The sequence below is a fragment of the Panulirus ornatus genome, chromosome 44 (assembly GCF_036320965.1).
Source record: "Panulirus ornatus isolate Po-2019 chromosome 44, ASM3632096v1, whole genome shotgun sequence".
Classification (NCBI taxonomy): domain Eukaryota; kingdom Metazoa; phylum Arthropoda; class Malacostraca; order Decapoda; family Palinuridae; genus Panulirus; species Panulirus ornatus.
The window spans coordinates 6,307,257-6,320,943 of NC_092267.1; the positions used below are offsets into that span (position 1 = coordinate 6,307,257).

At 38.6% G+C, this 13,687-nt stretch overlaps 1 protein-coding gene across 1 annotated transcript in view; it reads left to right on the plus strand.

The window, feature by feature from the left end:
* LOC139762795 (uncharacterized) overlaps positions 1-13,156 on the plus strand; it is a 78,470-nt gene extending 65,314 nt beyond the window's left edge. The window contains exons 41-49 of the mRNA XM_071687951.1: positions 410-599; positions 872-1,044; positions 2,584-2,687; positions 4,930-5,087; positions 5,229-5,350; positions 7,303-7,413; positions 11,416-11,574; positions 12,619-12,783; positions 12,876-13,156. Of these exons, the coding sequence (XP_071544052.1) occupies positions 410-599; positions 872-1,044; positions 2,584-2,687; positions 4,930-5,087; positions 5,229-5,350; positions 7,303-7,413; positions 11,416-11,574; positions 12,619-12,783; positions 12,876-13,034 (1,341 nt within the window). The 3' untranslated portion in view covers positions 13,035-13,156. The remainder of the gene's footprint in view (positions 1-409; positions 600-871; positions 1,045-2,583; positions 2,688-4,929; positions 5,088-5,228; positions 5,351-7,302; positions 7,414-11,415; positions 11,575-12,618; positions 12,784-12,875) is intronic.
* The last annotated feature ends 531 nt before the right edge of the window (positions 13,157-13,687 follow it).

The window sequence follows — 13,687 nt, forward strand, 5'->3', positions numbered from 1 at the left end:
TTGTAATTGTTCCAATATTATTTCTGTACTTCCTAAGACTTCATCCTCCTCCCTCCTTGATAATGCTGATGCATTAGTGTCCACCACAGTGAAAACACTGGTATTTATCATTCCACTCCTCACAAGCATGCTAATTACGCTCGAATATCTTTCACCCAAGGTCCATCGCCCATTTAGTTGCTCTTTAAACATTTTGCCTCTGTGAACTTCAGTAAAAGTTTTATTCTTTTCCTTTATCTACAATGATTTCTTCAAAATTGCTAGCCTGCTTGTCCCTCCTTACCTAACAGTGTTTATTCTTTGCTTGCCAGTGCAATAAGCTCTTGTAGGTTTACATCAAGGTCCTAGTATTTTAACTTTAGATTATTTGTATTAGACGTAGCTTTATTAAAATTGCTTTGTACTGCAGACATTTAAAGACAATGTGACATGCCTTTCGAGTGTGGATGTTAAAGGCACAGTCAACAAGTATGACTTATCGGAGCTTGGCCGCAACGTGTCTAAGATTAAAGATACAATAAGTGAAAACTACCACAGGATAGACAACCTACTCAGCCAGTTTGGCTACATTAATGAAGAAAACTATGAAAGTGCTAAAGGTAAGAGAAAAAGATGGCATGTGAATACATGAAATACTTTTGAATGGGAACATAAGTAGACTGTTTAGGGATAATTTTCAGATATGTGATCTTTCTTTTCTTTCATACTATTTGCCATTTCCCGCATTAGCGACGTAGCGTTAAGAACAGAGGACTGGGCCTTTGAGAGAATGTGATGTAACAAGTTAAATCTCCTTGATCTTTTCAACCTTTTAATATTTGCATGAAGTATTTTATGAATAAGGGAACAGAACAGGAAAAAATTATTGCAGGGATGTATGCAGAATTGTCATTTTTGGAGAGAATCGCATTCCCAAGAGATACTGAAGTGTTTGGTAAACTCTGGGTGGGTCACATTGCTGCTGAGGGAGAGGGGCAATTTTTAAAGATTACCAGCTGCCCAGTCCCTCCATGCATCTGCAATTCTGAGTGTCACTACTATAAGGTATGTACTTCAGAATTTAGTGCTTAATCTCTTATTGTCTCATACCGAAGACTGCACAATCATTATTACATGGTAGGATAAGTGTGTGTGGATTTGAATACAAAATGTACTACAAATCTTTGTAACTTGTATTCAGATGATGTGTTGTAGATGCTATAGGTTGTCTGTTTTAGTAGATTTTCAACTTCAAAGTATTGTCAGCATTTTTAAGTTATCAAAACCTAGTACACTGGAAATGTGAAAATTAGCAGGGGTTACTTTTGTAGTAAGTTGTCAGTTTGTACACCCTCTAAAAAATGTTTCTGCACCCTTGGCTACAGTATTCCCCTGTAACAATCACTGATGTGGTTGGTATCCCTGTCTTTCATTATGTGTGTGTGTGACAGTAATATGATGTTTTCTGCACCATGTATATTTAACAGTTAATAAACGGCAATACATAGGGTTAGTATGACTCTCTAAACGGCATAGCACTCCCTCTTTGATATAATGATCGAACCCGCAATTTGTATTATGTGCATGGCGGCCAAGGAATTGGGGTGCCATTTAGGGATTTCTTATTTTATGAGATGCAATGACAAAACCCCATTATACAAAGTATATAGTGGACAGTATATAAACGATCTTTAATATAAGACCACATGCACGAAACATGAAGCAGGAAATGAGTTATGAAACTAGGTATATTTCTTTATGCTAAACCTAAGATAAGTAGGTCCTTAGGGTGTGATTGGTAGGGAAATTCATGTGACAGTATTAGTTAACTCTCATTTACCATAGGAAGTTCGTTGTCAAATATGGTGTATCAAATATGTTGAAAACTGAACTGGTTCATCCTGCAGAGTTGAACTTCGGAGCAGAAGTTAAATTGTGTCCTAGCAGTAGGGGATTCCTGTGCTAACTATTGATAGAATTAAAAAAGATATAACCTCTTGTGAAACATGTTTACCTCTTACCGAGCGATTACCCTGCCTGGCACATTACCGTTCAGCTTTTATGATATATCTGGTACTCTTTGACAGTAAGTCTGTTACTAGCAAGAATAGATACTACTGTAGTGTTAATGTGAACACTGTTGTGATAAATTTGTATAATGAAGCATAATTTTAGCCATTAAGCACAATCTGCACATAAAGCTGCTATAAAATCTTATTGGTAGTAGTCACAAGCTCCACAGTAAATGGCAGTTCGGGAGGGCAAGAATACCAACCATGCACTGCATCTTCGAAATTTTTTCAAAAATTTTTGTGTCGTGTTGTATCACACCATAAGGGTGCCGAATGATTTTTTATTGGGTGTACGTTCCCTTGCTGCAAATATGTCTGTGTGCCTTCAGCAGAACATAAGTGGAGCTTTTTTAAGGTGGTGTATTGAGATAGGTAGAGGTTTAGTTTTGCAGTACATGTGTGAAGGATATTAAAATATTTTTGTAATTGTAATTGTTCACCTTTTCGCGGTAATAGTTAACTTGTTTATTAAATATTCATGGATTTAGATAGATTACTCATGAAATACTGAACAGGCACCTTTTTCCACCAGGTCAAGAGCAATAGTCAGTTGGAACCAGTGACAAAACTTGGCTTCAGAGTGGACATAGTAAACCTCCCCTTGAATAAAGACAACTTTGTTGCTATTTACTCAAGGTAAGTTGATCTAGTGTAGGTATGTACAGTACATTTATGCCTTGTGTTGATTTTTTTTTAACACTGAAAAATGTATCTTATCGGATGAGTCCAATTGATTTCAACATGGGTCTGTACGAGCCATGTTGTCTTGGTAGATTGGTAAGTGTGAACAGTTTTAAAGATTGCTTAATGATTATGGTAATCCCACTTTACAGTTATTTCCATAGAAGTATAACATGGCAATTGGCAGAAAATGTTACTAGCATTTGAAATATTACTAAATCAAGAAACGAGCTACAAGCAATAGGCATGTCTTGAAATCCTTTATCTATGGTGTATTGCTTCACAAAAACAGTAGCACGATCCTTTTGCATGCAGTCAATAAAACTGGTAGTGTTTTAGAAAGAGATGGAGTTAATAGAAATGAAATGTGATCTTTTTATAGGGGGGCAAAAATATATTGGATGGTTTACATCAGAATTAGTCCATTGCTTAGTGCCAGCCTGCAAGTTGATTCTAGTTATACAAAACTTATTACACTGAAAGGTTCATGTGTATTTGTACTTAATCCACCCCATGTAAAGGGGAGTGGTATGAACATTGAGAAACATTTTTCAAACTTTCAACATATTCTTTGCTTTGTATTAACATACCAGAGGCTAAGCCTTATTGGATGGAATGCAATGTATAGGCAAGGGATAAAAGAAAAGAAATGCTTGAAATAGAGGCATTAGTCTGTGGAGTATACCTGGTGAGGTGAACAGCTGACTGGTAAGGGGAAATGGGAATTCAGGTGAGGTAGAGAATGTGGACCAGTTTTTTTTCGTTGAATAGTCTGAGAAATATTTTGAAAGTGACTTGTATAAAGCATTTATTGATATGCAGGAAGTGTATTATAGGGTTGATGGAAAGACCATGTGGAAGGTGTTTGAATTCATGGAGGAAGTGGAAAGTTGATAGATATAGGAGTTTTATGAGCAAAAAATAGGTACAAGTAGGAAATGGAAGATGATGAATGTCTCGTTACATTATTTGTGTTGAGCATGTTTGATGCTGCTGTGATTTTTTTAATGTTTATGGGCAGTTTGATGAAGGGGTGAATAAAACGGTCTTCCAAAAACTAAGTTTTCCAGGGCTTTGATACATACAAGACTGACTATTTTGAAAAGAATGCATAAAAATGTAATTTTGTATGAAATAAGATGAATTTACTGGACTCTCCTGGTAATTCGATACACCAAAAGCAAGAAGTCTCGTTTGGTAAGACTGTAACATCATTGGACCAAAGAAATCCAGTTTCATTGAGGACCTTTTTACTCTATTCCATAACATCCCTATTCCTATGTGGAGTACAGCCTTGAAGCTGCGGGAGTTCCATGCAGGCTCTTTCACACATTTCAGTTGCCCCTTAACCTCTTTATGCACAGTCTTGAATTTCTTTATTTTATATTGTCATTTTCATTATCAAATATTTTGGTATTACTGGGTCTTTCTAACTTTATCAGTGTGGCTTTTCTACATGCCTGTCAGGCCATTTTTCCTCTATTTCATCTATTAAATTTTCCCTTGACTGGCCTGGTCATTCCTCACCTAATGATGCTGCTTATTTTTGCTTTGCTCCTTATGATGTTACCAGCCTTCATCATTGTAGGAAGGTACTGCCCTTGCTTTTCTCCTTTTCCTTGTAGCAGGTACCTTCCCACTTTTTCATGTTCCACACTATTCTTTATCGTGAAGTGGGGAAATGGACATTGAAATAATTAGAGCATGGGGATTGTGTCTGCTGTTGCTTGTTTAAATGTAAATGTATTATTGTGTTTAAAAAGAATTTGCTTAGAATTGCTTCTTTACAGTAGGCATTATTTAATCTAATGGCTCTAAATCTGGTTTACAAAGCATACTTTGCTAGATCTTTATAACTAAAGTTCCTTGCATCAAGACAGGATGGTCCAAGCATAGTCTTGAAAATTATTGGTGCCAAGGTGCATAAATTAGACTTTACAGCAGTGCTTAAGAATTTTTGATATCACATTGAACATGAGTCTGCTACCAATCCAAGCAGTGAGTGGATGGGGGAAGATTATTAAAATGAGTTAATTTTAATCCTAGAAACCATATTAGTTATACATATATCTAAGAAATTACTGTACAGTTCTACACACTTCTGACATAATGCAACATAATACATATATATATGTATACCATGTCCACTTGCCCATCATCGCCCCATTCTAATAAAAATAAACTACTTTTGATACAGCTGTCAGAATGGACTTCCAAAAGCCAATGTGGATATAGACTACTATAACGGTAGTTCTACCATTGCCACTCAATCTCTTGTGGGCATGGTAGCAGACACTGGCTTGTTCACATCAAATGGAATAAATTACCTGGTTGTTATGTTGCAGTACGTGAAAGGTGAGTTAAACGGGAAGGTTATTTTTTTATTTAAACATATTTGTCATTTAACTGGTAATACTTTAGAAATAAGCTTCATTTTGTGATTGGTCATCATAATGTAGAGGTCAGGGATGTCACTAAAATAACTAATCTTTACAGAGCTTGATACCAAGGAAAGGACCATAATTTTTGTGCTCAAGTTGGATTCGGCAGGGAAAAAGGTAACCAAGACTTGGAGCAGAGAATCGAGACTAAAGGCCGTTTCTGTAGATCTGGCTTTTGTAAGTATACCTTAAGTAAAATTCATTGCTGCTTACAAATACCATGAAAATTTTCAATTGTTGAAATATAATAAAAACTTGTTCATTTGTTCATCGCACCATAATGTTCAAGTAAGATGTATATGAAACCTATAGTTCTATAATTTGCCCAACTAGATAGTTGCAGTAGAGTTCTAGAGAAGTTTACTGTAAAGGACAGCGAGGGCAGAATCTCTATCAGAAACGTGACATTTGTGCTTGAACCTCCCATCCCCCCAAATTGCTATTATGCTTAACCTATCCTTACCAACAGCTTTATGCTTGCACAGATAAAGTCCCAGTGAAGCTCATTTAGGACAGGCGCATTTGTATTTAATTGAAGAGCTGCTGCTCTGCACTGCATACTAAATTTGCTGTACTTTTCCATTTTCATTTGACTAATGTAAGACCAAGCCATACGAGTAAGTGTTGATTCTTCCCATCCTCATTTGAATTCAAAGGCATGCTTTTTTAGTAAATAGAGGTCTCTTTTCTTCATGGGGAAATGTAATAAGAACTGGGGAAAATTCCTAATTATACTAATCTTTATAGTACATCTTTCCTTATGGGGACCATAACCATATTTGTATAAGTTGCCTATTCCTGCTGTAATTTAAATGGAAAGATGCTTTAGCTGGGTATGTAAAGATGATTGACACCAGAATTTACTACTGGAAGGACCAAGAAAGTGTAGTGACCCAGTGTCTCTTCAGTTACCCTACTGACAGCTACTTGACTTTGTGGCAGGTCATGCCAGTGACCTAACTGGACTAGCTAATTTTCAGAGAAATGAACTTTGTGGCCCAACCTGCATTTGCACCTGGAGTATTTACTCAGTGACACCCATACTCTATGTTCAATGATGGCTGGTCAACAGCTGCTGCTGAAATCCAGTGTAGCGGGTGCTGTTATAGTGTGTTATTTCAGCATTGTTCAATATGTTTAGGTGGGATGATAAGGGAGGTAAATGCAAGTCTTTGACAGAGGGGTGAGTATGCAGCCTGTGGGGATGAAAGGGCCTGGGAAGCGAGTGTGTTTAATGATACAGTATTGGTGGCAAATTCAAATGAGAAACTGCAGAAGTTGGTGACGAGTTTGGAAAAGTATGTGAAAGGAGAAAGCTGAGTGAATGTTAATAAAAGTAATCCCTACTAGTATGGCATCATAACATAAACCATACTAGTTTGGTTGGGGTCCTTTATAGGTTAAATGAAAATGTAATGCAGATTTGATATGCAGTGCAGACTAGCAGGTCTTCAGACAGCAAAAATGTATGTGCAACCATAGTTTGGACCATAAAGCTCATTTCTCTGGGAATTGGTAGGTTAGGTGAGGTCACAGTCCTTGACCTGCCACCTCGTCAAGTTGCTGTTAGAAAGGTGCCCTGCTGTACGCCCCCTATCATTTAGTGGCTAATTAGCACATCTTTGGTGCACTAATTATAATATGAAAGTGGAACTGTTAGCATTGAGAATAGTTCTCTCTCAATAATCAATTGGTGCTGACAGAGAAGGGACAAAGAGTTGGCAAAATTCAACAAACTTGATAGGCAAACTTAGTGCACCAAATTTAAATGTGTGTACAGCAATAAATATACAGTTTGCTCATTTTCCTTTTTCTATGTAACTTTTCTTGCCACATTCCTTGGAACCACCCAAAATTTCCATGGCTAGGCTACTTAAGAGATAAAAGTGTATTAAAGGGATACCGGAAAATATTTTTCAGCATATTTTGGTTGCAATGAATATACTAGGTAAGGGGAAAACAGGATTGAAAATACTGCCAATGTCTCTCCTGTGTGTCATACAAGGCAACTACGAATTATAAATGAATAGTAAAGATCTAAATTTCAGAATGAACATTTGCTGTTCTCATTGTTTTTCTTGCACTATATCTTTCATTATTATGGTACTACATTTTGATGTAAATTTCAGGTTGATGACACTTGGTTCATGTTGGTGGCTAATGACTATGATCCTGAAGACTTGGTTGACCCATACACTGTAACATCAGAGGTCTTTGCCTGGAACAGTTTCTCAGAATCGGTAAGGTTAAGTGTTTTTGTTAGTACGTATAATTGAAGGTCAGGTACCTTAGGACTGGTGGAATGCTTGTTCAGTGCCATTGTATAAATGCAAGGGGAACAGAAAGTGAATATTTGAACTAGAGTTGAGGAAGTTTGTTTAGGATACCTGGAAAGTTGTATGAGACTTGTGATAGAGGGTAGCACGCACAGAGCATCAGATTGTGGAGGAACAAAGTGGCCTCAGAAGTGGGAGATGCTGTTTCGATCAGGTGCTTGCTTTGAAGAATCTTTGATATACTTAAGGAAAACACTTTGTGTGTGGAATTTATAGATCTGGAGAAAATATATGATGTGGTTGACATGCTTTGTGTATACTCTGAATGTATGGTGCTGGAGGAAAGCTACAAAAACTAGCTTAGATTTTCTATCAAATGAATAAGGCATGTGTGTTAAGTGACAAAGAAGGTGGAGTGGTTCCAGGTGAAGGTAGCCGTCATATGTAATGCACCGAAACCACTGCATTATATATTGAACCAGGGACATGTGAAGTGTCTGGGGTAAACCATGGAAAGTTTTGTGGGGCTTTGATGTGCAAAGGGAGCTGTAGTTTCGATGCATTACACATGACAGCTAGCAGACCGAGTATGAACGAATGTGGCCTTTGTTGTCTTTTCCTAGCGATACCTCGTGTATGCACGGGGGAGGGAGGTGTTGTTTCATGTGTGGCGGGGTGGCAATGGGAATGGATGAAGGCAGCAAGTATGAATATGTATATGTGTATGTATGTATATGTCTTTGTATGTATAGACTTTTGGATGTCAATGTGCTGAGAGGTGCAACTGGAGGGATGTCTGATCATTATCTTGTGGAGGCTAAGGTGAAGATTAGTATGGGTTTTCAGAAAAGAAGAGTGAATGTTGGGGTGAAGAAGGTGGTGAGAGTAAGTGAGCTTGGGAAGGAGACCTGTGTGAAGAAGTATCAGGAGAGACTGTGTACAGAATGGAAAAAGGTGAGAACAATGGAAGTAAGGGGAGTGGGGGAGGAATGGGATGTATTTAGGGAATCAGTGATGGATTGCGCAAAAGATGCTTGTGGCATGAGAAGAGTGGGAGGTGGGCTGTTTAGAAAGGGTAGTGAGTGGTGGGATGAAGAAGTAAGAGTATTAGTGAAAGAGAAGAGAGAGGCATTTGGACGATTTTTGCAGGGAAAAAATGCAATTGAGTGGGTGAAGTATAAAAGAAAGAGACAGGAGGTCAAGAAAAAGGTGCAAGAGGTGAAAAAAAGGGCAAATGAGAGTTGGGGTGAGAGACTATCAGTAAATTTTAGGGAGAATAAAAAGATGTTCTGGAAGGAGGTAAATAGGGTGCGTAAGACAAGGGAGCAAATGGGAACTTCAGTAAAGGGCGTAAATGGGGAGGTGATAACAAGTAGTGGTGATGTGAGAAGGAGATGGAATGAGTATTTTGAAGGTTTGTTGAATGTGTCTGATGACAGAGTGGCAGATATAGGGTGTTTGGGTCGAGGTGGTGTGCAAAGTGAGAGGGTTAGGGAAAATGATTTGGTAAACAGAGAAGAGGTAGTAAAAGCTTTGCGGAAGATGAAAGCCGGCAAGGCAGCAGGTTTGGATGGTATTGCAGTGGAATTTGTTAAAAAAGGGGGTGACTGTATTGTTGACTGGTTGGTAAGGTTATTTAATGTATGTATGACTCATGGTGAGGTGCCTGAGGATTGGCGGAATGCTTGCATAGTGCCGTTGTACAAAGGCAAAGGGGATAAGAGTGAGTGCTCAAATTACAGAGGTATAAGTTTGTTGAGTATTCCTGGTAAATTATATGGGAGGGTATTGATTGAGAGGGTGAAGGCATGTACAGAGCATCAGATTGGGGAAGAGCAGTGTGGTTTCAGAAGTGGTAGAGGATGTGTGGATCAGGTGTTTGCTTTGAAGAATGTATGTGAGAAATACTTAGAAAAGCAAATGGATTTGTATGTAGCATTTATGGATCTGGAGAAGGCATATGATAGAGTTGATAGAGATGCTCTGTGGAAGGTATTAAGAATATATGGTGTGGGAGGCAAGTTGTTAGAAGCAGTGAAAAGTTTTTATCGAGGATGTAAGGCATGTGTACGTGTAGGAAGAGAGGAAAGTGATTGGTTCTCAGTGAATGTAGGTTTGCGGCAGGGGTGTGTGATGTCTCCATGGTTGTTTAATTTGTTTATGGATGGGGTTGTTAGGGAGGTAAATGCAAGAGTTTTGGAAAGAGGGGCAAGTATGAAGTCTGTTGGGGATGAGAGAGCTTGGGAAGTGAGTCAGTTGTTGTTCGCTGATGATACAGCGCTGGTGGCGGATTCATGTGAGAAACTGCAGAAGCTGGTGACGGAGTTTGGTAAAGTGTGTGGAAGAAGAAAGTTAAGAGTAAATGTCAATAAGAGCAAGGTTATTAGGTACAGTAGGGTTGAGGGTCAAGTCAATTGGGAGGTGAGTTTGAATGGTGAGAGGCTGGAGGAAGTGAAGTGTTTTAGATATCTGGGAGTGGATCTGTCAGCGGATGGAACCATGGAAGCGGAAGTGGATCATAGGGTGGGGGAGGGGGCGAAAATTTTGGGAGCCTTGAAAAATGTGTGGAAGTCGAGAACATTATCCCGGAAAGCAAAAATGGGTATGTTTGAAGGAATAGTAGTTCCAACAATGTTGTATGGTTGCGAGGCGTGGGCTATGGATAGAGTTGTGCGCAGGAGGATGGATGTGCTGGAAATGAGATGTTTGAGGACAATGTGTGGTGTGAGGTGGTTTGATCGAGTAAGCAACGTAAGGGTAAGAGAGATGTGTGGAAATAAAAAGAGCGTGGTTGAGAGAGCAGAAGAGGGTGTTTTGAAATGGTTTGGGCACATGGAGAGAATGAGTGAGGAAAGATTGACCAAGAGGATATATGTGTCGGAGGTGGAGGGAACGAGGAGAAGAGGGAGACCAAATTGGAGGTGGAAAGATGGAGTGAAAAGGATTTTGTGTGATCGGGGCCTGAACATGCAGGAGGGTGAAAGGAGGGCAAGGAATAGAGTGAATTGGAGCGATGTGGTATACAGGGGTTGACGTGCTGTCAGTGGATTGAATCAAGGCATGTGAAGCGTCTGGGGTAAACCATGGAAGGCTGTGTAGGTATGTATATTTGCGTGTGTGGACGTGTGTATGTACATGTGTATGGGGGGGGTTGGGCCATTTCTTTCGTCTGTTTCCTTGCGCTACCTCGCAAACGCGGGAGACAGCGACAAAGTATAAAAAAAAAAAAAAAAAAAAAAAAAAATGTATATATGCATGTGTGGGCATTTATGTATATGGGTGGGTTGGGCCATTCTTTTGTCTGTTTCCTTGCGCTACCTTGCTAACGCGGGAGACAGAGACAGTTTAATAAATATATAAAATATTTATTTTTTTTCTATCGTACTTTGTTGCTGTCTCCTGCTTTAGCGAGGTAGCGCAAGGAAACAGACGAGAAAGTCCAACCCACCCTCATACACATGTAATACATGAACGCCCATACATGCACATTTACATACATGTACATTTCAACATATACATACACAGACATATACATATGTACATATTCATATGCACTGCCTTCATCCATTCCCGTCACCACCCTGTCATTCATGGAATGGTTTAGAAACATGATTTAGAATGAGAGGAAAGAGTGACTGAGAGGGTACAAGTCGGAAATGGAGGGAGGAAGACCGAGAACAAGGACAAGTTGGAAGGATGGAGTGAGATATGAGATGGACATGCAGTCAACAGGCTGGATCAGGGCATGTGAAGCTGTTAGGAGAAACTGTGAAAAGATGAGGGGCTTAACTGTGAATAAGGACATGTAGTTTCTGTGCATTATGCACGAGAGCTAGTGTATGTGAGCAAATGGGGCCATTTTTCCTCTGCTCCTGGTGCTGCCTCAGAGTGTGGAGAAATTGTGTACATAAACGATATATATATTTTCATATTGTGTATGTCATGTATGCATACTCTTCTTCACAGTTTACTGTAGTGGCAGAATATGTGGCAGACCACACCACCTCTGGGATGTTCATGACATCCAACCTTCCAGTCAAGGAAAGTTTCTTTACGTTAGCTCAGCTTAAAGTTGCAGACCATCCCCACTTTGAAGACAATGTAAAGTACACAGCAGGAGTCTTGGTAAGTTCTTTTTCTTTGTTCCTGGGAGTGTTATGGCATACAAATGAAATTCTGAAGTCAGTCACCAATTTATTTTCATGTGGTAATGAATATCTAAAGCATATTTTAACATCATGACAAAGGATATTAAATTCTTTGCACTTGCCTCTTATTTGGAACAAGTATGCTTTTATACTAGTTAAATTGAACAATTAGACTGTAAATTACTTTTAATTCTAAGGTGTCAATATGACAAACGAGAAAAATCCTGAAGAAAGCCTTTGCAACTAGTCTCGTATTGCTTTCCTTGTATGGGAATCTATTGAGCCATCAGTGACACGATACCAGTCTCTTGCCATAATGAATGACCACTTAACCCTACTGAGAGGAGAGCAGAGGTAGAATTCAATTTGATATCAACTGCACCCAGGGTAAAAGCAATTTATGCTGTGATTGTACATAGTTTCTTTACTAAAGTTCAGCAAAATCCTGCGTGGATATGGTATTGTCTCGTACTTAAAAAGTCTGTAAACTTGTCATGATGACTTACCTGTAGTTTACCTACATGATATTCTGCAAATAGTTTGTGTGGGAAAACAAGGGTACATAAAGTTGCAATCATGGTGCAAATATAGTATCTTGTGTAGGTCTTTGCTCCTGATTAGAAAACCTTCCCTTGAGACATGTAGGAATTGCTTAGCCTGTGAGGCCTTAAAAGGTCTCAGCTGGGCAGAGATTGATTTCATAAAAAGAAAAAGCCTGTTACAAAAAGTACTTTAGTTTTGTTCAAGAATGTTGGTTCCATTTATAAAATTTAGTTGCGGATATTTACAAAACACATTGTTGCCCACTTGGAAACCTATTGACAGTATTGTATTGGTTACGGAAGAATTTTGCCTTATTTTTTCCTATGACTTTTATATTAAAAAAGATGGCCATATTCATAATCCATCCTTACTGACCAGAGGTTTTATGCATTTTACAAAGTGATGTAAAGGAATCTGTATGTGCGCAAAAGTTGAAAACCATTGCAATATGTGAATACTTAAAAATTCCAATTTTCAGGTGTACCGTTACAATAAAGTGACAAAGAATTTTGAAATGTTCCAACATTTGACTGCTTATGGAGTGGTTGACCAGGCAGTGCTTCATGTGGATAACAGCCTTTATTTGCTCCTTGTTTCCAGTGCTGCAGCCAAGTTGTATGTATATGAATATCACCATCCTGAGGTAAGTTGAATGTTCTGGAAAAATAGAAAAATGTCAGTACCAGTAAATTTACCCTAGTCTCTCCTTTAATGAAACTAATTCCTTTTAACCAGGGTTTCGATCTTCTGTTCAAAATATCTGTGAAGGACCCATACTCGCTACTGATTCTGGAAGTAGAAGATGGGACCTTCGTAGCAGTTTCAACATCGCATGGTATTGTTCGATTCAAGGTTCACATAAAAGGTGTAGACCCGGACTTGCTGTTCCTTTAAACTTTGAATGACTTAAACTATATATCCTACTGAATTTTGCAGAGTAGTGTACTTATTTTTGAAAAAATAAATATAATGGTTTTGCTGACTTTGCCTATCTGAAAGGTTCGCTCACTTCAGAAGCTGTTTTGAATATTTCCTATAAGAAAACAAATAAGATATGAAGAGTAACCTTTATTCTTAGTCTAGTTTGGCAATCTAGCAATCAGTGCTGCAATGTGAATAACACTTGTGTAAAAGTGCTAGAAAATGCATGAAGACTTACCTACTGAAGGAATCTTAACCACCATGAAAATATATAACTGATTTTGAATGAAAAATTTAGCAAAGTGTCCGGTGCATGTTTGAATCCTGGTTGCTGCAGTTGTTCCATAATCAACCAACCTGTTCATCACCTTTACAGGCTGGTTGATAAAATGGATACCTGGCTCAGGCTAGGATCTACATGTATAAATAGCATATATGGGATGGCCTTTGTTAAGATCTGTTGCCCATGCCATCTCTGCCAACATAAAAATATACATAAATATGTACCACCAAAGAGGGTGGTGTACGCTGCCACCCTCTTGACTACCACTATCCCACACAACTTACCAGTCACACTCTACAAATTTGTATATTTGTAGTTTACCTTTATACAATGGGATTGTACA